Here is a 24,172-nt window from a genome sequence, read left to right as displayed (position 1 = left end):
AAGTCTGTGTAAAGTGAATTCAGCCATTTACTTTACATTCATAAAGTGTGTATACATTAATCATTCAAATTTGACAGTGTGGTTAACAACAAACTTCTGTGATATGACAAACTTAGAGCACATGTTTATTCTTACTTTACACCAATTTTACCAGCTTTATGTTAAGAAGTAGTCCAGCTTTGCATACACATCATAAGTCATGTTGCCAATAGCTGTGTACATACTGGACATTTATAGCCACACAATAAGTTAGTCCTTTGCTGCCAATGATATTTTCTCCCAGAATAAAGTGTTTGTTGTCAAATGGTAAAACTGATAAATCCATAAATGTTCTGCTATAGCCTAAATGTTACATTCAATAAAATGTTAACATGAAGCATTAATGTTGTTACTGTAAATTGATGTTAATTAATTATTCTATACATATCTCAAATGTTTAGCGTTTGTGTAGCATGTACATTTCTTTACTTTACGTTACTTTACTTTATGCAAACCAAACAAATACATTGTGCTCTTTTCTTTTTTCTTCCTAGAGGTGCTTTGTTGAAGTTTTTTGGACGACCACCACCACAACAACATCAACAGCAGCAGCGACAGCAGCAGCGACAGCAGACCTCTCTACATGAAAATAGGAACTTATTTAGTTTATCTTTTTAAAATACATTTTAAAGTTTAAAATATATCATGGAAGCTATCTGATTTAATTTGACAACACAAATATTTGTCTTAAACAATTGCTTCTGTCACGGCAAATTTGCGGTTGACCTCATTTGGTGACATGAATTATGCTCTGCGTTGAATGATGATGTCCAGTCAAAGCTTGATGATTTTATAAAAAAAAGATTTATTATAAAACTAAATGAAAAGGAGTACAAAAAAAGGAAAGGCTAAAATGAAAAAGAGTACAGGATGGTCCAGAAAGGTTCTTCCCTGGCTCCGGATATTTGGACTGACTAGCAGTTTGACAGCTTAAGCTTTATACAGATATGAGAAAAAGTCCCAACCCTGAAAGAAAGAAAAGGAGGGGGTCAGATGCTCCCAACAGTGGAAACGTTGGAGGATGATGAAGGCGTGTATATTATGAGGAAGGCCTGGGCCACTGGTATCTGTCCTTGTGTGTGTGCGTGTATATCTGCATGTGAGTTTGAGTTTGGCCTTCAGTAGAAACTGTGTGTTGCACTGTGGATACAATACGATCTGTATTGTTAATCTAACATGACTCAGCTGTTCAAAAGTGCAAAGAGTAATGCAGTCACTGTGTATTAAAACATGACAAATTGTACACATGAACACACATTTGACGATATGATGATGAATATAAATAATTGCCAAAACATTCCACACTTTTGGTCACCATCAACGACCAAATCAAGAAACGAAATTATTATAGCAGTAGAATAAACCTTTGCTGTCCATCAGGGTTAACCATTAGCATTGTTATTGTCATACATTGGATATATTCTTCTTTTGTGAGACACAGACATATCAAGAAAAATGTGGAAATAAGCCTTAAAAACTTCATCATTATTATCAATGGCATGAATCATCAAAAATCAACCTCTATTACCATGTAGATAAGCAAAAATCATCAACTACATCAAGGACATCACTCGTGTTCACTGACTGAGTTCAGTGGTAACTGGGGTCACCAATAGCTAGAAGAATAGTGGAACCATGGCTAGAATCACCGCACTTGATTGGGGGCATCATGAAAGAAGAACCTCGAGTGTTTTCTACAATTACAGCAGAAGGGCTTGTGACTGTATCGTCTTACAGCCACCCTCCACCTAGCTTTAAGCCTTTCATGAGTGTGGCTTATAAACAAAGCAAAGGAAGAACAAAAATCCCACGTCGGCGGGGTCCTCAGGGCTTGATCTAGGTAATCAGCTCCTGTGATCCCACAAGGCAAAGGAACCCTTCTTTGTGCACCACACCTGAGAAGTCAGCTTAGACGGTGTAGTTGTTATTACGCCGCCTCACTCAGTGGCCTTGTCGGTTCCCCCTTCGGTGTTCGGTCAGCCTCCGTCTCAGCATCAGCTGGTGTCGGCAATCAGCTGCTTGGATCCATGTCGCCCGCTCCGCGACCTTCACTGCCATGTGGGTCGTAAGCTGAACGCAGAAAGGGCCGGTCCACCTCCGGTCGGCGTGGTAGATGATCACGAAGTCATTAGGCCAAATATCGTGTAGATGATCGGTTGTTGTCAGAGGAAGGGTAGTCTCCACACACCTGGCAACCTCTCTTGGGATCGGTTGATACCTGAACAGAAGAAAAGAGGGGAAAACAAAACCAAAAAAAAACTAAAATAAAATAAATAAATAAAAAATATATATAAAATAAATAAACAAATAAAAATAAAATAAAATAAAATAAAATAAAACTAGTTTAAAGAGAAGGGGTGTTAGGGTTAGTTAACTAACTAAACTGCAGTTATAGCTTCCAGGAAGGCAGAGACAGGTCAGAGGTCAGGATCAGAGAGCTTTTCAGATCCTAAAAGGTGCTGCAGCACAATCACACAATGGTTAGGAGTGGGTTAGTGAGCTTTTAGCCTAGCTCAAAGTTATCTGTAGCCCATTCACATGTGAGTGGGAAAATATGAGGCTAAAAGAAAAGCAGGAAGTATTAATTCAATTCTCCTTTCCTGGAGCAAGGAGAAGCGTAGCTGGAGTTGCAGTGATTCTCAAACTGTGGTACATCTACTACTAGTGGTATGCTGATATCTGGTGAGAACCAACAATTTGAGAACCACTGTTTACAAGGGCATGCAAGTCAGAAGGAGAAGGACATGCAAGTCAGATGGAAAAGTGTGGAACGTGACTACATGTCTTTCCAAGATGAATGCATACAATTGGGAGACATGGAGATGTGAAAAGCCAAATAAGTTTAACCAAATAAATAAATAATAGTATTGTCGGGCTAACGTTAGCTTGTTAGCTCCTCTGAGGGAGGCACTTTGGAAAGTTTGGAGGCAGGGCAAGAGAGCAGCGGGGAGAGAGTGAGAAGGATCTGAGAGTTACGGACTGCATCTTTAAGTAGAAGTGAAGTTACTGGTTAAAATAACGTGCATGAGAACAAGACATGGTGTGGCTAACCTGGATAAATAAAATCAAATACAATAAATGTCAAGGATGTCAATTCTATCCAATGTGTCAGCGCATCCAATAAAACATCTTCCAGTAAGAGAAAAATTCCTATCTTTAGGAATCTCTGAAATCTCTGAAAGCAACTTTTTTTTACAACAGTATGTTGTAAAAAGTCTATAAAACATTCTAGGTGGAATGTTAAAAAATGTGTATGCATCTATGCATTTAAAACAAACTGTCTAATAAACAGATTACATTGATTATGCATAAATTGTGCATAAACATCAAAGAAAACATTTTTAAAAATGCCTAATGAAATTATGAGAGGTGATAGTGCTTATGTCAGTGCAGACATTTTCAAGTAGCAGAACCATTCTTGAGGGCCCTCGTTTATAAACATTGTTTGGGACTTGTAAAAAAATGTAAAAAAACCTGGCGAGATAATTTGCGCACCTCCACGGCTACTCTGACCCTGCCATACGCACAAAATCATGAGAAATGGGAAACTCCGCCCCCAACCAGGAGAAGGATGAAATTAAAGACAGCTCTGCGAAATTGATAAATTTCTGTGAAATAATCAAACATTGCACATTTCACAATACATATCATATATGAAGGATATAGTTGCAAAAACGAAGGAGGAAAAAAATATACTGACGCCCCAGAATGACGTGTGCGCGCCGACAAATAAAATTTTATATTATTAATAATAATAATAATAATAATAATAATAATAATAATAATTAAAATCTCATAATCATTGTGCAAAACTGCTGATCAATTGGCTGCAACATAGTGGCTTATCTGGCACTGCTGGAGGATGAGGTGCACAGGACTTAGGTAAAGTTGTATGTTGTAATGCCATCAAACTCACAGCACACATGAATGAACTCTTCATAATTATACTACAACACTTAGTTTCAATAAATGTGCTTTCATATAATTTTAGTGATTTTTATCATTAAATAAGTACTAAAATAAGTAACACCTGTACTACAACATGTTGTAGTGTCATCAAACTCACAGCACACATGAATAAACTTGTATTGATTCTACCACAACACACAGTTTTAATAAATATGCTTTCATGTAATTTTAGTGATTTTTATTATTTAATTAGGTACTAAAACATGCAATAACTGTACTGACATTTTGTAGTGTCATTAAACTCAGAGCACACATAGATGAACTCCTCCTGGTTATTCTGCAATACTTAGTTTTAATAAATATGCTTTCTTGTAAATTTAGTGATTTTTATCATTACATAAGTACTAAAATAAGCAATAACTGTACTATAACATGTTGTCGTGTTATCAAACTCAGAGCACACATATACACGATTATACTACAACACTTAGTTTCAATAAATGTGTTTTCATGTAATTTTAGTGATTTTAGACCAGCAGCAAGAAGAGCGAGAATTGCAAGAGCTCCACGCAAGGGAGTGAGTGAACATCTTTCTGGAAACATAACCCAAAGTCTGAATAAGAGTGTTCTGAAAGTGACTAGATATCAGAATTCAGGAAAAGTAAAAGAATTCATGATGATGTTTTCATGGAAATGTACCTCACAAAAAAATAATCAAGGAATGTGACACTCGATATCACAGAATTCCTCGGTATATTCAGCACCTGCAAATTGACCCCTTTGGTGTACATATGTATACAGAAACATTCTTTTACAACATCTGAGAAAGAAGACCCCACTGGCCTTGCTCCAGGTAATGTTGCATCCAAAGATCCTGGTCAGACCAGGAGACTTCTTTATTATTCCCTCACTCTGACGTGGTTGAGATGCACCTCCCCTTCCATTCTGTGAGATGCTCACTAATGAACACTCAATACCAACCATCACATTCTGGCTTATGCAGTTTCTCCGACACCTGTCACAATACACAAAAATCAAAGTTCATCAGGTTGAAACCGAGTGTGTTCTTCTGTCCTTCAAAAAGGAGAGCAGCTACCTGGACAGGGCATTTGCTATTTGTTCAGGACAGATGACATGGAAGGACATGAACACGTTCACCGTGTTGCACATGTGTTAAAAGCTGTTTCTCAGAAGGTTTAAGAGCTGTTGCAACCTTTGCATTTGCCAGGTTGCAAAACACAAGTTCACTGACTGATGCCCTCAACATCTTCCAGTCACTGTGCAGTGTTTTATGTGGAAAACGCACTAGCAATAGTGTTTTTCTTAATCTGAAAGTCATAATAAAGAATAACAAGACACCTGACATGGACAAGACAGAGAAGTTGGAGGACAGCCAACTTTCACAGGAGGAAGATGATGAAGAAAAAAGAAAAGCCTGCACTATTATTTGCAGATCCCCTTTCACACATGCATTTAAGGAGGTTCTAGAGGAGATATAATGTGACTTTTGAAAAGAGGATGTCCAAGCTCAATTTACTGGTAATCCATATTACTGCCCTGGCATTGCTGACATCCTTTTTGAAAGCTACCTGGGAATTATTTCACTTTGTACTGGTATACTTACGTATAGCATTTAGCATAGCGCAGTTACGTTCAAAGGCAGCTCTCTACACTGCCTTTACGCATAAATGGATGTCATATTGGGGACCTGACTGTGCATGCGCAAACACGTAAAATCATGCAATGGGAACAGAGGCAGAGGAGCGACGTGCCTTTGGGGAGGGGGCGTGGCCTCCCTCTGCCTTACAGCGGAGCAAAAAAAAAAAAAAAAAAAAAGACTGTGCAGCTGTTCCAGGAAATAGCGCTGTTTAGTAATTTGGGCTATGAAACGCACAAAATTCGGACACTTTCAAACTTATAGGTACTGTAGGCTATTGGAAATGGAAAAAAAAAAAAAAAAAAAAAAAAAAGGAAATGGAAAAAATAAAATAAATAAATAATCAAAATATCAATTCACCCTTGGGAAGGCACTGCCTACCTTGCCTACCCTGACGGCACGTCACTGGCACTCTGCAGGGAAGGTACAGAGAACACGTCTTATAACCTCACTGAAAAGTTCATCTTCAAACAAGGAACTCAAAAGCTTTCAAAAGAGGTACGTTTTGCTGATTTCTAAATATAGCAGCTGATAAAATTTTGTTCATTGCAATTTTAAAGCCTGGGGTAATTATAGGTAGTGAGTGAATAAGACACTTGTGAGAACAATTTTCTTATTCGTATAGGGGGAATGTCTTTGGACCAGCAAATCAACTGAAGCTGAAGGTCACCATCAGACAGAAAGAATTTCAGAGTTGAAGGCCTCACGAACTTCTGATAGGAGAGGTAAGCTTGTTTACACGTAGTTACAGTATATACAGTTGTGCTTCAATGGTTTTAAAATTAGATGTCCTTGTCAGAAAGTCTTGAGTGTGACATTTAAATCAAAACTAATCATTTCTAAAAAGTACAATGTCTTTTCAAACATATTGATACTTACTGTATTAGCAGTGTCAGCGTCATGGGGGGCATTCGCAGGCAGTGCCCCCCCCCTCTTTCCACTACAGGGAGAGCTTTTTATTAATCAAAGATATATGATTGGATATCGAGACTGACTGTGTCCATTCACTGACGGCGGACGGGAGTCTGCTCCAAAGATATAAGATACTGTGGTGTAATTGTTTTACATTTATGCTATTGAACGTACCCTCGAGCTGTTGTTAGGATAGTGTATATGTCTATGGCTTGCGCTCTTGATTCACGAGACGTCACTCATATTGCTGCATCGCAACAAAGCGAGAGCGCTAAATTCAGGGGGAGGGCAGGAAGCCTGAGAATCTGCCGTCTGAAATAATCAAAATGCCCATATTTTGTGGAGTTAACGGCTGCTCCAGTTGCTCTAATAGAAAAAAGGAAAGAGATTTTATAGAGTACCAAAGATTGTTGTTCACAATGGTGAGAAAGGGGATTTTAAACCTACTACTGCTGTCGGGAGGAGCAGAGTCTGCTGATGTCCATGACTGTTGCGACCACTTTGTCAGAGGTATGTTAGCGAGCTAGCGCATTAGGAATCCATGTATCCTTCGTTCTTTGGTTATTCCGTTTTAAAACCAAATCAAAATAACAAATAAACAAATTACAGTGATTTAAAACCAAAACAGAAAAAAACAAAAACAGGATTAGCAGCGTTTTTCTGTTTATTTTTTCCTTTTTTAAGTTGTTCTGTTTGTGTGTTATTTATGGATAAATTAGAGCAAGAACTGAAGTCCGCTGCACCATGTTTCCCTCCCCAGGTCCTGGACCAGGTCTCCTCACACAATAGAACTGTTTAGAATTTATTTCAGCAGTTTTCTGGTCCTGCTCATGTTTTCATTCAGTCTGTGGATGTTTTAGCTGGTAAAAAGCTGCTCACACTGTAGTTTGGTTTGCGGTGTTATGGTCCCAATAGTATCTAAATAAACTGGTGACTGGCTATTAACTGTGAGGCTGGTGTGATGTTTTACTTAACGTCCATTTATTTGTTTTGATTTATTAATGTATTAATAACGTTTCAATTCACCAGTAATGTGACTTACACGTTGCTTCTTTTTATGCCGAGACCGGGAGCAAAAGTCCGCCCAGTCACCAGTTTATCTGGATACTATTTGGACCATAACACTGATCGGTAAAGTTGGCAGATATTCACAGATTCAGACTTCCAGCATCAATAACTCTTTAATGAAACGTCGTCAACACACAAATTACACCTCTGCCATCAGTGTGAGGTGGACAACATGATACATTTTTTATGAAACGCAGCAGAATAAAAGTCAGTCTGTCGGTCGTTCTGTGTGGTGAGATTAAAACATGAAGCTCTCTTCCTAGTTTCCCCATATATATCCAGATATCACACAAAAAGAACCAGATTTAATTTTAAAACAGAAAACATTGCTTGTTTGGTTTTTGGTTTTGGTTTGGGGGGGATGATGCTACTCAGAACGGAGTGTTTTTGTAACCCCCGCAGTTTTATTAATGCCCCCCCATTTAATACTGCCTGGCGCCGACCCTGTGTATTAGACTGTTTCTAAATCACCTGTCATGTTGTCTTAATTAATATCCTGAAACCTCTTTAAAAGGTAATTGAAGGTTACATAAGAGTCATCCTCAATGCAAAGGATCCTGCTGGCCGGTTGTACCAATTAAATCACTACACCATGCAATATTACACATTACAAGAGAGCAGGTGACCAGGCAAGGGTTAAAACATGTGAGTACAACTCTCAATATCTAAAATAAAAGGCTGTGTGCCATGCTGCAACTGAATTGGTTGAATTTTTATGTACATACAGGTTTTTTTTCATTGTCCTTAATGTGATAACTAATAATATTCCTTTTACTTAATACACATGAAAAGGCAACTTTCCCCATTTTGTGTTGCTCCACTTGAGAAAAGCCCATACTGTATTCTCTGTCGATTACTTATTTTTTAATTCTGGACATATCACAAAACAAGAAGTAAATCAAACTTTTTCTCCATAAACACTTTTGCAGGTAACATTTGATGACTATGATGGAGTCATTGAATTTGTCTACATAAATGATGTGCATTGGAAGGTTTGTAGTGAGTATACAAGTAATTGTGTATTCCTTAAGGCTCTTTGATTGTGCTTTTTAAGGTAAACTGTATTGCAATTTCAAAAACACATCTACCTGTTCTCTAGTCATTTGCAGTTCACATAAATATCTATATTCATGTAAGTAGCAATAAAGGATCATGTGTTATTTGATATTACTTGATGAGCAAACAAGCAGTAACAGACTTAAGAAATCACATTAAAGTCCAGTGTTAACACACACAATAACATTACAAATTTATAGTTAGGGAACAATTTTTAAACTAGAGAAGCACTCGGAGAGCAAAGACCTCCGCCATGTTGCTCATTTCTACCCATGACAGACTGACAAACGCAGAGTAAAACATTACCTACCGCCTGCGCTACGCTTGGTGCAGGTAATATCAGACTATTTGGAGAGCTGTCACATTTCTCAATACTTTTAAGAAGAATGTTTTACACATTTTCTTAAGGATTTGTAACCAAAATATTACTGTCAATGTAAATCACTGTTTACTAAAAACATTTAAACGCTGTACTAACAGTGACTTTATTATGACATCTGAAATAAGATGATGTGTTTATTGTAACACTGTTGCTGTTTTTGTTACTGACATGCTTGAAGATCATTTTGGTTCAATTATATACACCTTGTTCAAACAGTATCTCCATGCCCTTTCAAATCACATTTGTGAGGTCGATCCTCTGGAAGGGTTAAATGAAGTTGAGGACTACAGATTTGAGTATTATTAAGCTGTTTGCAAATATTAACTTACACAATCATTTTTTAAACAAAAGGGTATCAAACAAGGGAAATCAAAATTGATTATGCTTAATATTGTAGACAGTTCTTCAAGATACGCCAGAATAGACTTGGAAAAGAGGACTGGCTTAACATCAAGTGGCAGCCTGGCAAGATAACCCACACCTTGCAGAAAGATAGCACCAGCTGTGGGGTCTGTCATGCAGGTGGTTATTCGCAACATTTTTAATATTATTGATAAAACAATATTTTTTTTACTGTGTAGGATCAAACAAAGTGCATGTGCTGTTTTAACCTTCATATAGATGGCCAAGATGACAGTGATGGAATTTCCAAACATACCAAAGAACTTTCACATAGAGTCATCAAAAAGATGTATTTGGAAACTTAGAGGAGACATGGCAGAACAAATTATCCAAGGATCAGGTAATATAAGATGTTTTTGGGGGACAATTTATGCAAATGAAACAATTTGTTTATATTAATTGACTGATCGCATTTTAATTTGCTTTTAGTTTCAAGGGATGAGTTCTGCTCCTTCTGTGGAAAATGGGGACCTGCTCAATTCTGCAGTTGCTGCCCTTTGGGTGAGACAAAAAGTTTAATGCATTAAAGGTGCAGTCCGCAACTCTCAGATCCCTCTCCCCCTCCCTCCCCATTGCTCTCTTGCCTTGCCTCCAAACTTTCCAAAGTCCCTCCCTCAGAGGAGCTCTACAAGCTAACGATAGTCCAACAGCGACATCACAGTAATACAACATGCTCTGTTAAAAGCATATTACTGCAGCGCTTCTCTCTCTCTCTCTATGTGCACACACCTCAGCAGCAGCAGCAACAACACAGTGTCACTTACAGCAGCCACATGGAGGCTGTGCGCGCACATGAACACTGCACTACAGAGTTCTAGTGTAACAATTACAAATCAAACATAATATAAATCAAGAAGCAGTAATTACCTTTCAAGCAGAAAAGTCACCAATTTCATCTTCTACTCCTCCAGACCATACACTGTAAAAAAGATGGTGCTCTAGCTCCGGGAAAGGGGCAGGGCCTGTGAGCAACAGCTGTCAGACAGCTCATCAAACACAATCCTACTCTGATTGGTTCTTTTTACTCGATCGCAGTGCATTCTGGCAATCTGCCAAAGGCTGCAGGAGGCTCATTGAGTCGGGGGGACTCAATGAGCCTGTTTTATTTTCACACAAACTAGTTTCATGTAAAGCTGTCCTTACATAAAAGAAATTATGACAAAAAGTCACTTTTATAAGAGTTGCGGACTGCATCTTTAACAACATTAATTGATAATCTGGTTAGTGGATAACTTAAAAACAATTACATTTCTACTGCAAAGTCATCAAATATTTTATTTATTTCTTCATATCAAAAGCTTCACTATATGATTAACATGTTGTAGATACAGTGTGAAACCTGTCGATGATGGTTCCATACTAAATGCCTTGGAATGACACAGATGCTAAACGAAGACACCTCTTGGTACTTTGTGTTGTGCAACAACTCTAACGAGTCTTTTGGTAGGTTTTGCTGACTGTAACCAGATATTGGATTGTTTATGTCCAAAGTATGTAGGAAATAAAAATTGTTAAAACTGAAAGATTAACATTTCGATCAAGTTAATCATGCATGTTCGGGAGCTTATTGTGTGGCCCTTATGCCTTTATTAGATGGAGCAGCTGAATTGAGACAGGAAATGTTGGGTGTAGAGGGGTTGCAGCAAAGGAGTTCAGATTTTTACCCCCGACCGCTGCAACTAGGACTGTGGCATCACAACTACGCTTTTGTGCACGTCCAGAAACTTTTATTTTTAACTGGGCTTGGCTGAGCTTGGTTAAAAAATGGGTGGAGCTGTAAACAAATGTTCATAGTTTAAAGTGTTTTGTTTCTTTCTGTAAATATCTAATAAATCTCAATAATTCTAGATTCTAAGATTTTGTATGTTTCATGTATTACTTATGTTACTAATAAAGTGTGATGAAGCAATATAAGAAGCTCTACAGTAGATGACAGAGCTGCCAATCATCACGCTTTGAGTGTGACAGTCACGCAATTTGACCCATTCTCACACCACACGCCACACTTGACATTTCACACGCTTATATTTCCTCTATTTTTTTTTCAAGATAAACTTTGGTCCTTGCTGTTTGCTGTAGTTCGAGTAACTCGAGTTATCTGACTGACCGAGATAACCAATCCCAGTTGTCATAGCACCTGTCTCTAACTATCTCAGGCTTTGAAATGTATAATTTCCTGCTCATTCATAACACAGTCACTTCATATAATGTCTTCCCAGATTGTGCCCCCCCCCCCCCCTTTACTGTAACTGCTTGACAACTACAGCAAATTGTGATACATTTATATTTATTTGAAAACCTTTCAAACCGACTCAAAAAATCCTATCTATAACGTGTTTACAATCACAGAGGTCACACATCTTTTCATCTTTTCAGACCAACTCGCTGGAACATGAATGACTCTTTTTTAGTCAGAATAAACAGGTTCTCTTGCAGGTTGTACTTTGTTTTTTTTCTACATTTTCTACTTCTTCACCACGCCGCCTTTGTTGTCCACGTTGACAGGTATTGTTGTCGCTGAGCACTCCAGGGCAGGTCTGATCAGAGGAGCTTCCACTGTCAGCACTCCTTCAGGAGACAGGGCGGAGCTCACCTTCTCAATGTTAGCTGAAGAAGGAAGGCTGAAAGTGAAGGATGAAATCACTATCATTGATGCATCATTTTCTATTGTATCTGAACTTTATTGTATTATTTTATCTTAAAACGTTTTTAAAAAATACAGTTTTGCAATCCTGTGATGTTCCCAGATAAGATTCAAGTGCAGTGATCCTGATCATTGCACCATGATCATCCATACTTTAAAGGCTTGAAAGGAATTTATATCCGCAATAATAATAATAAAAAAGTATAGGTCCAAATGTATAAACACCTCCATTTTAGAACATTAAAAAGTTCTGATGAAATGCACAATCCAGATCTGATCTGGATGAAAGTCAGTGGGGTAACTGAGGAACTAACCCAACAAAAGTGAGTTAAATTTCATAAAGATTGGTCAATTAGGAACCGAGATAGGGAGTTTTGAAATGTTGCCAATGATGAGGGTTTTTTTTAACTTTTCAAACCAATCCAGAATTAGTATATTGATCCGGGTCCCCTCTAAAATGTAATGGAATCTTCCATGGCACGAGGCCTATCTTTTGTTAAAATATACCAAGTACTTCTGAAGTAATCCTGTTAACAGACAAAACAAACAAACACCAGTGAAAATATTAATCAAACCTAATGTCTATGATGGAGTTAAAACAAACCTGCGAGCAGCAATTTTTAAATTAGTTATCATCCACAGCAGCTTTAAATGTCTGTTGTTAAATGATTTATTGACCTATTTAAATCACCCAAAAGAAATAGTTCTTCTGAGTGTCTCTCGGACAAATCTCAGGTTTGAACAACTAGCAGAGTAATTCCACCTTTGCTTATGAAAGAAAGAAAATCAGCCAAGTGACAAAAAGCCTGCAGCTTAGAGAAGGCTGAGATAGAAGCAACTTTGAGCAGTTTGAAAATGTTCCCCTTACAGTGGACACTTTGGCCTCTGGATGGCAGCAGCGACCCATCCATGGATGGGAGGCTGCTGCTGCTTTTCAGAGCATGAAATTGGGATATGAGCTGCAGTCAGCCCTTTGCAGGCTGCTGTAATCCCTGGCTGAGGAGGCTCATGCAGTAGAGGTGAGCTAGATGGACCCACTGGAATTTAAACAGTCACAAGCCTTGGATTGCTGGTTGACAGTTTGAATGGCCAAAGTATTTGGATATTTACATTGTGTTCTAAGATTGTAACATACAATGCAGATATTGAAAGGGAGAGCTGAGAAGCTATTACGTGTATTTTCTGGTGAAGCTTCGGGACACAAAGCCATGTTCATCCTTCCTCTCTTCATGTTTACCTGTAGACACAGAGCAAACATAATTAAAGATGCATTACTTCAAAAAACAAAAGAGATTCAGCACATCACTATTAACCTTTGTTCAGTAAGCCTATAGCTGTGTTATTACCACACCATAACCAGAATCAGAAATGTTTAATGGCCAAGTACAGTTTTAAGGACAGTACAAGGAATTTGTCTTGGTAGATGATTTCCTGATTTCCTCCCATTTTTCAAAACATTCTGTACATGGGATTTTCAAGAACTTATTTGTGCCCATTGTGCTCGAGTAAGCAAAGGATCCATTTGTAAACTCAATAGATGGACTAACTCACCACTAGAAGACAAGGACACAGTATGTCAGACCTTCAACTAATGTTAAAGAATTAATCAGTGGGATCAACCCTCTCTTGGTTACAATACTTCCACTATATCTGATGGTGGTTTGTGTTGAACATATAAAGCACAAGCTGTGACAGTCATTATTTGGGCCCCAAATTCCTCTGCATCACAGTATTTGCTAGGGGAATCCCAATACAACGTTTTACATTTACACAATACCAATATTGCACCTTGTGTATTGACCAATACCAATATTTATGTCAGCATGAATCATACTTACTTTTTATACATGAATCATACATACTTTCTTACTTTGTACTATAGAATGTTCGGAAGCCTTGATCAAGTGATGTTGCTCAAACAGTGAACAATAGTCAATAACAGTAGGTATGAGAAAAAACTGACCCATTTATTATTAATCAATAGGTTGCATAAATTGTACCCTAAACATAAATATATTCTATTATTGAATTAAAAATAGAGTATAATACCCTGAAAATAAATAAATACAATAAAAAAATATTTATATTATATTAGAGATTTTAGATTCAGGACGATATAATGAGATACTCGTTTTTTTTGCTGATATTGGACCGATATCTGATATCAATATTGGATCAGGACACGTTGATAAAATATTATTATTAGACCATATCATTCCTGCTCACAGAGATGGTTTCCAGACTAAATCCTTGCTTTGTTTATCTCAGTGTTGTGAAGTTGTGGTCTTTAGGGGAAAATATTTTGTCCCAGGTTTGTTTTGGCCTTTTACTCTCATGGATGTATGCTTTGACAGAAACATTTCTCTCAGAGCTGCTGGAACATTCCACTCCCATGTGTACTGTTCCAGCAGCCAATTTAGAACTAAATGGCTTGTTGCCAGAAGGCACAGCCCAGGTTTGTCAGGGACTGTATTGTTTCAGGATGTTATGTAACTCACATGCTCAGGGCAATCTGTCTGTCTCAACTCACCGTATCCTCGAGTTCTGTTTTTGGAGGTTTTCCCTTGATTTATTGTACATTTACTGACAGATTCTGTTGTCTGCATGCTTCTAGTATAAGCACATTTAGTTCATTAGTTTGACATCTCGATTGATTAAAACCGATTTACCAGTTATTTCGACCACTCCGTCCTTTGTCTTCACTACCAGCTCTTCAGGGGAGAAGTGGTTCACATCCAGGCTCACCTTCCAGCTGTCTTGGGTTTGTTTGATCTCTGACATGCCACTGCTCATTTGACGAGACAAGGCTCGAGCCTGTTGTGCCAGCATGTGTCCAGGGTACATCATTGAAGCATGTGGCACCATGGCTCCCATCTCTGGAGCCAGGATGGAAGGCCTCATGTACCCCGGCCAGTGTGTGCTGGGGAAGGAGACAAAGTCCTCAGGCAACGCCGGCATGCCGAAGGTCTGGTCAAAGATGCGGCTGTTTTGGTGCCAGTCCCGAAAGGGGTCCCAGCTTGGTGTCCGCAGCAGCGTGAAGGGAATGCGTCTCTCTGCCATGATGGCTTTGTTCAGATGGTGAAGGAGTTGCTGTCTGGAGATGAAAAGCCTTTTGGCCTTACAAAATTATCTCCAATGTGCTGTCTGCCTCAGGAGTAGGCTTTTATACACACTGTGACCACCCGTGTATGACCCCACTCCCATTATCACGCCTCCCAAATATTTAGGGAAGGCACTAGAAGGTCTATTTGTGGCGAGCCTAGCATTGGAGTGGAATGTTGGTGAGTGATCCCTCCCTCCCCTCTGTGACTGTTCAAAAGAGCTGGAAGGATCTGGGAGCCTGAGCTCATGTGGAGGCTTATGATGCTATTTCTAAGATGGATCTGTACCATGATGCCATGCTATTTATTATCAAACCTCTTAGTGATATGAAGGCAAATGAATATTGTGCATAGAAAAGACCAAAATAATTGTTTCAATCAAAATCAGCTTCATCCTGGCACTGCCATTATAAAGGACATGGTCAAAGCCGTTTGAGCAAACATTTTATATTAGTGATATTACCCATAGTTAAGCTCCACTAATACAAAAACACAAGTAAGCCTTATATGCTAATAAGGGGTCAATAAAAGAAAATCTGGGGTTTGTGTTATATATATGTACAAAAATGCATTTTATTTTTTTAATATTATTCATATTGGAATTAAAAGTGCCCTGTGTGAAAATAAACTGGTTCTTAAGCAAAGTTTTGCACCAAAAACTATTATTCATGCTGCATCAGGGCCCTAACTACCACCCAGTGCAAATATGACCTGCATGAGCTTCTGCTGCGCGCTGTGGCAGGTAGTCCGAACTGAGGATGCGACAAGGAGCGGGAGATAGACAGCAGCAGGAAACCATGTGTTTCTTCAAGAAAGGAAAACCAGGCTGCCAAAAACGCAAAGGAGAGGGAGGGAAGGTCAAATGAGGGAAAGCAACTGCATACTTACTTCAAAGGTGAGCTTTAAAATACTCGTGTTTTTTAGGAAACATATTATTTTGATTGAAATTAACTACTCCTCCATGAACCGCCACCTTAACGTGGTGGAGGGGTTTAAGTACCCGAATGATCCTGAGAGCTATGTTGTCGGGGGCTTAACGTCCCTGGTAGGGTCTCCCAAGGCAAACAGGTCCCAGGTGACGGGTCCGACTAAGAGCGGTTCAATAGCCATATATGAAAGACAAATATCAAAGGCAGTTCACGTCGCCCGGATTGGCGCTACCGGGGCCCCACCTTGGAGCCAGGCCCGGGGTTGGGGCTCGAGTGCTAGATATAGTCGGTCTCACCTCGACACATAACAAGGGCTCTGGAACCAGCCTTCTCGACAGGGGTTGGACTCTCTTCTACTCTGGAGTCGCCAATGGTGAGAGGCGCCGGGCCGGGGTGGCTATACTTCTTGCCCCCCGACTTAGTGCCTGTACGTTGGAGTTTACCCCGGTAGACGAGAGGGTAGCCTCCCTCCGCCTTCGGGTGGGGGGACGGATCATGACTGTTGTTTGTGCCTATGGGCCAAACAGCAGCTCGGAGTATCCACCCTTCTTGGATTCCTTAGAGGGAGTACTGGAGAGTGCTCCTTCTGGGGATTCCCTCGTTCTGCTGGGGGACTTCAACGCTCACGTTGGCAGCGACAGTGAGACCTGGAGGGGCGTGATTGGGAGGAACGGCCCCCCTGATCGGAACCCGAGCGGTGTTTTGTTGTTGGACTTCTGTGCTCGCCACAGATTGTCCATAACAAACACCATGTTCAAGCATAAGGGTGTCCATATGTGCACTTGGCACCAGGACACCCTAGGCCGCAGTTCGATGATCGACTTCGTAGTTGTGTCATCGGACTTGCGGCCGCATGTCTTGGACACTCGGGTAAAGAGAGGGGCGGAGCTGTCAACTGATCACCACCTGGTGGTGAGTTGGCTCCGATGGCGGGGGAGGATGCCGGTTAGACCCGGCAGACCCAAACGTATAGTGAGGGTCTGCTGGGAACGCCTGGCAGAGTCTCCCGTCAGAAGGAGCTTCAACTCCCACCTCCGGGAAAACTTCAACCATGTCTCGGAGGAGGAGGGGGACATTGAGTCCGAGTGGGCCATGTTCCGTGCCTCTGTTGCTGAGGCGGCTGATCGGTGCTGTGGCCGCAAGGTAGTCGGTGCCTGTCGTGGCGGCAATACCCGAACCCGTTGGTGGACACCGGGGGTGAGGGATGCCGTCAAGCTGAAGAAGGAGTCCTACCGGGCCTTTTTGGCCTGTGGGACTCCGGAGGCAGCAGACAGGTACCGACGGGCCAAGCGGAGTGCAGCCACGGCGGTCGCCGAGGCAAAAGCCCGGACATGGGAGGAGTTTGGTGAGGCCATGAAGAACGACTTCCGGACGGCTTCGAAGAGATTCTGGACCACTATCCGGCGTCTCAGGAGGGGGAAGCAGTGCACCGTCAACACTATGTATGGTGCGGATGGTGCGCTGCTGACCTCGACTCGAGACGTTGTGGATCGGTGGGGGGAATACTTCGAAGACCTCCTCAATCCCACCGACACGCCTTCCAATCAGGAAGCAGGGCCCAGGGACCCGAGAGTGGGATCTCCTATCTCTGGGGCTGAGGTTGCCGAGGTGGTTAAAAAGCTCCTCGGTGGCAGGGCTCCGGAGGTGGATGAGATCCGCCCGGAGTTCCTCAAGGCCCTGGATGTTGTGGGGCTGTCATGGCTGACACGACTCTGCAACATCGCGTGGACATCGGGGGCAGTGCCTCTGGATTGGCAGACCGGGGTGGTGGTCCCCCTTTTTAAGAAGGGGGACCAGAGGGTGTGTTCCAATTATAGAGGGATCACACTCCTCAGCCTCCCCGGTAAGGTCTATTCAGGGGTACTGGAGAGGAGGGTCCGCCGGATAGTTGAACCTCGGATTCAGGAGGAGCAATGTGGTTTTCGTCCTGGCCGTGGAACTGTGGACCAGCTCTACACCCTCAGCAGGGTCCTTGAGGGGTCATGGGAATTTGCCCAACCAGTCCACGTGTTTTGTGGACCTGGAAAAGGCATTTGACCGTGTCCCTCGGGGATTCCTGTGGGGGGTCCTCCGGGAGTATGGGGTATCGAACCTCCTGATAGGAGCTGTAAGTTCCCTGTATGACCGGAGTCAGAGTCTGGTCCGCATTGCCGGCAGTAAGTCGAAATCGTTTCCGGTGAGGGTTGGACTCCGCCAGGGCTGCCCTTTGTCACCGATTCTGTTCATAACTTTTATGAACAGAATTTCTAGGCGCAGTCAGGGCGTTGAGGGGGTCCGGTTCGAGGCCCTCAGTATTGCATCACTGCTTTTTGCAGATGATGTGGTCCTGTTGGCTCCAACATACCGTGACCTTCAACTCTCACTGGATCGGTTCGCAGCCGAGTGTGAAGCGGCCGGAATGAGAATCAGCACCTCCAAATCCGAGTCCATGGTTCTCGACCGGAAAAAGGTGGAGTGCCTTCTCCGGGTTGGAGATGAGGTTCTGCCCCAGGTGGAGGAGTTCAAGTACCTTGGGGTCTTGTTCACGAGTGAGGGAAGGATGGAGCGAGAGATCGACAGGCGGATTGGTGCGGCGTCTGCAGTGATGCAGAGTCTGCACCAGTCCGTCATTGTAAAGAGGGAGCTGAGCCAAAAAGCAAAGCTCTCGATTTACAGGTCGGTCTACGTTCCAACCCTCACCTATGGTCATGAACTTTGGGTCATGACCGAAAGAACAAGATCACGGGTACAAGCGGCCGAAATGAGTTTCCTCCCTACGGAGGAAACTCATTTCGGCCGCTGGGCTCTCCCTTAGAGATAGGGTGAGAAGCTCAGTCATTCGGGAGGGGCTCAAAGTAGAGTCGCTGCTCCTCCGCATCGAGAAGAGCCAGATGAGGTGGCTCGGGCACCTAATTAGGATGCCCCATGAACGCCTCCCTAGTGAGGCGTTCAGGGCACGTCCCTCCGGAAGGAGGCCCCGGGGAAGACCCAGGACACGCTATGTCTCTCGGCTGGCCTGGGAACGTCTCGGGGTCCCCCCGGAAGAGCTGGAGGAAGTGGCTGGGGAGAGGGAAGTCTGGGCCTCCCTACTGAGGATGCTGCCCCCGCTCTCCTCCGCATCGAGAAGAGCCAGATGAGGTGGCTCGGGCACCTAATTAGGATACCCCATGAACGCCTCCCTAGTGAGGCGTTCAGGGCACGTCCCTCCGGAAGGAGGCCCCGGGGAAGACCCAGGACACGCTATGTCTCTCGGCTGGCCTGGGAACGTCTCGGGGTCCCCCCGGAAGAGCTGGAGGAAGTGGCTGGGGAGAGGGAAGTCTGGGCCTCCCTACTGAGGATGCTGCCCCCGCGACCCGGAAACGGCTAAGCGGGAGAAGATAGATGGATGGATGAAATTAACTATGTGTACTCTTGCATATTTAAATGCTGGAACATTCCTTTTGTACATCAAATATTAATTGGAAATAAATACATATATGAAAAAATGCTTTTGAAGAAAACATTTTGCTGCCACCAAGTCTTAAATAGGTGGCCAGAGTGTCCCCATGATTCTAATCAGTCAATATTTACCTTTTAATAACCACATAAATATAGCAATATGATTATTATACTTTTACAAACCACACAGTAAAAATATTGAATCTAAGACAAGGAGCTTTACCAGAAATCTAGAAAAAACATAGATTCAATAACAGGTCATACTCTAGAAATATGGTTTAAAATATTAAAAATCTATAAATGCTACAATGATTTCAAAAGTTTAAAATGGGTAGCTTATGATAACAATTTCAAGCCGGCCCAATACGATCAAGGATTTAAACAGTGGACAGCCAAAGGAGTAACAGCTTGGTGTGTTTTAGAAAGTTAAGGGCAGCTAGCGAGTTTCTAGAATTTGAAAGAAAAACTTTTACAGATACTTCCAGTTACGTGACTATTATAGATAAGAAATCCAGGCTGACCCCTCCGGAGAAGGGAAAGTGTGATCCAAATCATAAAGAAAGCATATAAGAAAAGTAACACGAGAATCATTTCAACAATTTATCGTGGGTAGAACTCACTTGATAAAAACTTAACCAATTATATAAAAAGAAAGTGGGAGAAGGAGTTTAACATGGAAATTACAGACGAAGATTGGCTAAATATGTGTGACACACCAAACATCCACTATAGTTAGCGGATCTGGAGGGAGTTCTCCTGGAAAAATCTGGTGCATTTCTTTATTACACCAAAGCTGTAAACAGTTAAAAAAAACAACATAAATGTTGGAGGGAATGAGGAGAGTTTGATGTAGACCATTCACATGTCTTTTGGAATTGTCATAAAATCACTGTGTTTTGGGAGATGGTGTTGGGTGATGGGATTCCGAATGTGCAGCAATGTACTATATCTTTGTAATTTCTCTGATGAAAGTCTAGTGGGAAGCGATATATACCTGGTTAAGATTCTTCTAGTGGCTTCTAAAAAAGCTACTACCAGGAACTTGGGAAAGATATAACCACCAACAAAAGACCAATGGCTGTCAATTGTTGAAGGAATCTACACAATGGAAAAACTAACTCACAGACTGCGACTCCAAGAAGCTCAAATGGACAAGAAATGGTACAAATGGACTGAATACAAAATACGGATTGACATAATAATTGATTAATGATGTACATGCAGTGTTGTTACCCAAGCAAGGTTTTTGATGTTGTTTTTGTGTTCATAAAATTTAAATAAAAAATTAAGTGAAAAAAATAAATTATATATATATATGATCTATGAGCAACCTTTCCAAGCCAATTGATTTCAGTTTCAGGCACAGCAGCAGCAGCAGGCCCCTTATCATGGCCAAATGAAGGCACTGAGGAAGATGTGACAAGGTGTGCAGCAAAATTTGGCTCACCTTGAAATAAGAGACGTTCACCGGCTGCAAAATTTGGGCAAAAAAAATTGGCAAAATTTACGAATGAAATGTGTGGTCCCTAGTGGTCATTTGGTTGTTTTTATGCTTGTTAATGCACTTGCGATACACCTTCTTTGTACATTCATGTATATACATACATATAGTTATACTCACCCCAAAAAATGTCACAAATACATATTCAATAAACCACTAAAATATAGTAGAAACAGATTTATAAAATACAAGCAATGGATATGGAATCAATATTGTTATTGTAAAGAAAAAAGAAAGCGTATATTATAATAATGCAAGAATACTAGTATAGTTTCTGGGTACATAACTTACGGTAGGGGCCCAAAAAGATGGTTTGTACCTAGGGCCCAAAATGTGGTGCTACACTCCTGGTAGGCATACCACGAACAAAAATAGATCAAAGTGGAGCACGTCTTTGCTGAACATTGAGCATGAAAAAATTTAAATAGTTATTTCTTTGCTGTCAAAGAGCTTTTTTATTATTATTATTATTATTATTATTATTATTATTATTATTATTATTATTATTATTATTCTAAAATATATGATTGTACATTTTTTTGTTATTTTGATGAGTTTTGAACTCCTTTCTCTCCCTTTTAAAACAACATTCCTTGTTCCTTGATTCCTTGCGTTACTAAATTCCCCTCCCTCTCGTTAAACTCTTCAGGGCTTTAATCAGCTCCATATACGCACATGGCAGTTTGAAGAAATTACTGCTCCTGAGGGGTTAGAAAATCAAAGATCAGCACCAGATTCTGAGCAGATTCCCTTTTTTTTTTGTTTATTCTCGGGTATATGAACGTGTACAATACAAAAGCTGACTGGAACCATAGAGGGAATGCTGAGTATTATAGTTTGGTTACACAGTGAATGCAGCTTTGTGGGAGTTGCATGAGACTGGATGGATGCTAAGGAAGACTTGAGGCTGATCCTGATTATATTACCAGTTTGTTACCTGACCTAGTGAAGCTGCTGGGACTGGGAACCAGGGACCTCTGTTGAAATACATTATGGTTGAAACTATGCTGGGAATGTACAAATAAGCAGGAGTAATGGACTGTTGGACCCATGCAGGGAGATGTTGTGGTTCTGTTACAGGCTGAAGTCATTATTCGTCAATACAGGCAGAGCTACAAAACCTAATTTTAGATAAATCCTTACTGATAATCCCAGGACAGTGATTCTGATTGTAAGCCTTCGCTTGGCAATGGACATAATTGCTTAAAACAAGAAACCCATCCATAGCAATCCTTACTTTCAAAGCATATTACAACTGCCTTCAGCAAATATGTTCAAGTTAACAATAAATAACACAGTAAATAAATAAATAAATAAATTAAATAAATAATAAATAGTGTTGGTCGACCCACTCTTGTGCATGGAGACTTTTTGCACCACTTGGCCCAAAAACACATTCCTACATAAACATACACTTTCTTGCTCACAGGTTAAACATTGGAAGAAAACGAGTAAAAGTAGATAATTATGTATAACGCCACCTCTCCCCATCCACTCATTGACCCAGGATACTACACCAGGCATACTGCACAGGTCATCAAATTCTCAATTCTTTTGCATCATCATGCGGAAAGAAAACATCCATTAACTACATGGAATACATGGGAAAACTACAGTGCATAGTTTACGAAGCCAGAAATGAAGAGAGTTCACGTCTATAGAGGCTAATAGAGTCAAGTTTGTTTCTTTTTCCTTCTTTTCTCTTTTGTTGATCTCAGTGCTTCGATGAAATGGAAGTTTTTGGGGTAATGGGATGAGTCCTTAATGCGGTGAAAAACCAACTGTACAGTAACCCTTGGTTAGTGTTTTTTTTTTTCTTCCACTCTACTCCTCTGTCTAGTAGATGTTTTAATATGCATATGTGTAGATTATTAGACATTTATATAGTATACAGTTGTGGATGCATTTTTGGTTGTTTTGTGGAAGATGAGAAACAAAGTGCTAACAATACCAGTGAGATTTGTTCTTTGGGCTCAGCCAATTAATCTCTGATGTGTGGAAAGTTATTTTCCTTCATTTCCTTTTGTAATTATTTTGCAAACAGTGATGAGTTGAAGTGAATTACGTTGCTCTACTTGGGACCCGGGGCGATGCAGCAGTGCTGCTGCTGTGAGAAGTAAAGGTACGGGTTGACTGACTCTGAGCACAGGAGCTTTAAACAGCACTCCCCTCCTCTTTGTGGCTGTGTTTGGCCATCGATGCGCTCAGAATGCGGGGCTGTTGTTGCTGCTGTTGCTGTAGTAGCTGTGGTGGGTGTGGGAGCGGCTCCTGCTGCGGCTCCAGGTCCGGCTCTTGCTTCGGCTCCAGCTGCGACTGCGGCTCCTGGTGTGGGTGTGAGTGTGGCTGCGGCTCCTGCTGCGACTGTAGCTGCTGCAACTGGACCGGGATGGGCTGCTGTCGTAGCTGGACGAAGAAGGACTGGGTCTATAGTATGGGATTGGCCTCTTACGAGCACTGCATGAAGATAAGTAGATGTGTTTGGAAGGATTGGGACAGAGCAGACATGACAGGGTTGGAGTGGTTAGTTTCAGTTAGAAATGCACAGAATGTTAGGATTCACACTCAAAACAAAGTGAGGTTAAAGTGTGGTACACCTATGATCTCTACAGGATCTGAAAAGAGCAGCTATGAGTGTTAAAAAAGGCTGTACAACCACACAACCAGAAACTATCAACTCCCACACACAGAGCAGGAAGAAAGCATTTTGTTAGGTGGTCCATAAGCTTAGTTTGCCTTGTTAATAGTCACCATTGAAGTGATTTCTGCAAAGTAATTAGCTGTTAGTTCCCCAAAAAGGCTTCATCCTCATCGTCAATGCTGGCCCAGAAAAGTCAAGAGTCATTGGTGCAAGATAAGAAAAAACTGCTATCAGGGCTATTAGAGCTATCCACACTGCTAAAGGTATGTTCCCCCATTATTAAAACTGCAGGGCAGAAAAATCAATCTCTGAGAAAATAACCCCTCTCTAGTTAATGAAAGCATCTCCTCTAAAGAACCCTGATAGCATTTTAATCTGCGCGTCCATGCCTTACAACATTAGTGCAGAACCACAGCAGCGTTAGAGCTGGTGTGAGTCTCAGAGGGGAGATGAAGGACCAGGAATACAGGAAAAAAAGACAGGAAAGCAGCTTTACTCGGGGGAGCTCTGATGGTTT

General features: G+C 41.2%; 2 protein-coding genes across 4 annotated transcripts in view; both read right to left on the bottom strand.

The window, feature by feature from the left end:
• Nucleotides 1–11,695: 11,695 nt before the first annotated feature.
• On the bottom strand, nt 11,696–15,258 carry hspb1 (heat shock protein, alpha-crystallin-related, 1). Its single transcript, XM_028466444.1, has 3 exons — nt 14,739–15,258; nt 13,243–13,306; nt 11,696–12,046 (listed from the first exon to the last, which is right to left on the bottom strand). Exons 1-3 carry the CDS (start codon nt 15,127–15,129, stop codon nt 11,890–11,892), a joined length of 612 nt encoding a protein of 203 aa, XP_028322245.1. The 5' UTR covers nt 15,130–15,258; the 3' UTR covers nt 11,696–11,889.
• A 6,447-nt stretch (nt 15,259–21,705) lies between these two features.
• Nucleotides 21,706–24,172, bottom strand: part of srrm3 (serine/arginine repetitive matrix 3) — a 98,343-nt gene continuing 95,876 nt past the window's right edge. For all 3 annotated transcript variants that reach the window (XM_028466290.1, XM_028466289.1, XM_028466291.1), the window contains one exon: nt 21,706–23,471. In XM_028466290.1, the coding sequence (XP_028322091.1) occupies nt 23,222–23,471 (250 nt within the window). In that variant the 3' untranslated portion in view covers nt 21,706–23,221. The remainder of the gene's footprint in view (nt 23,472–24,172) is intronic.

Source organism: Gouania willdenowi, chromosome 14 (assembly GCF_900634775.1).
Source record: "Gouania willdenowi chromosome 14, fGouWil2.1, whole genome shotgun sequence".
Lineage (NCBI taxonomy): Eukaryota > Metazoa > Chordata > Actinopteri > Blenniiformes > Gobiesocidae > Gouania > Gouania willdenowi.
This window is presented reverse-complemented; position numbering and strand designations above follow the sequence as displayed.

Excerpts from the sequence above, each read along its gene's own strand:
- hspb1 (XM_028466444.1), bottom strand. The coding sequence starts at position 15,129 with ATGGCAGAGAGACGCATTCCCTTCACGCTGCTGCGGACACCAAGCTGG. Across the intron at positions 13,307-14,738 it reads CGGAGTGGTCGAAATAACTG|GTAAACATGAAGAGAGGAAG; the intron begins GTAAATCGGTTT and ends CTGTGTCTACAG. Across the intron at positions 12,047-13,242 it reads AGCTTCACCAGAAAATACAC|CCTTCCTTCTTCAGCTAACA; the intron begins GTAATAGCTTCT and ends CTTCACTTTCAG.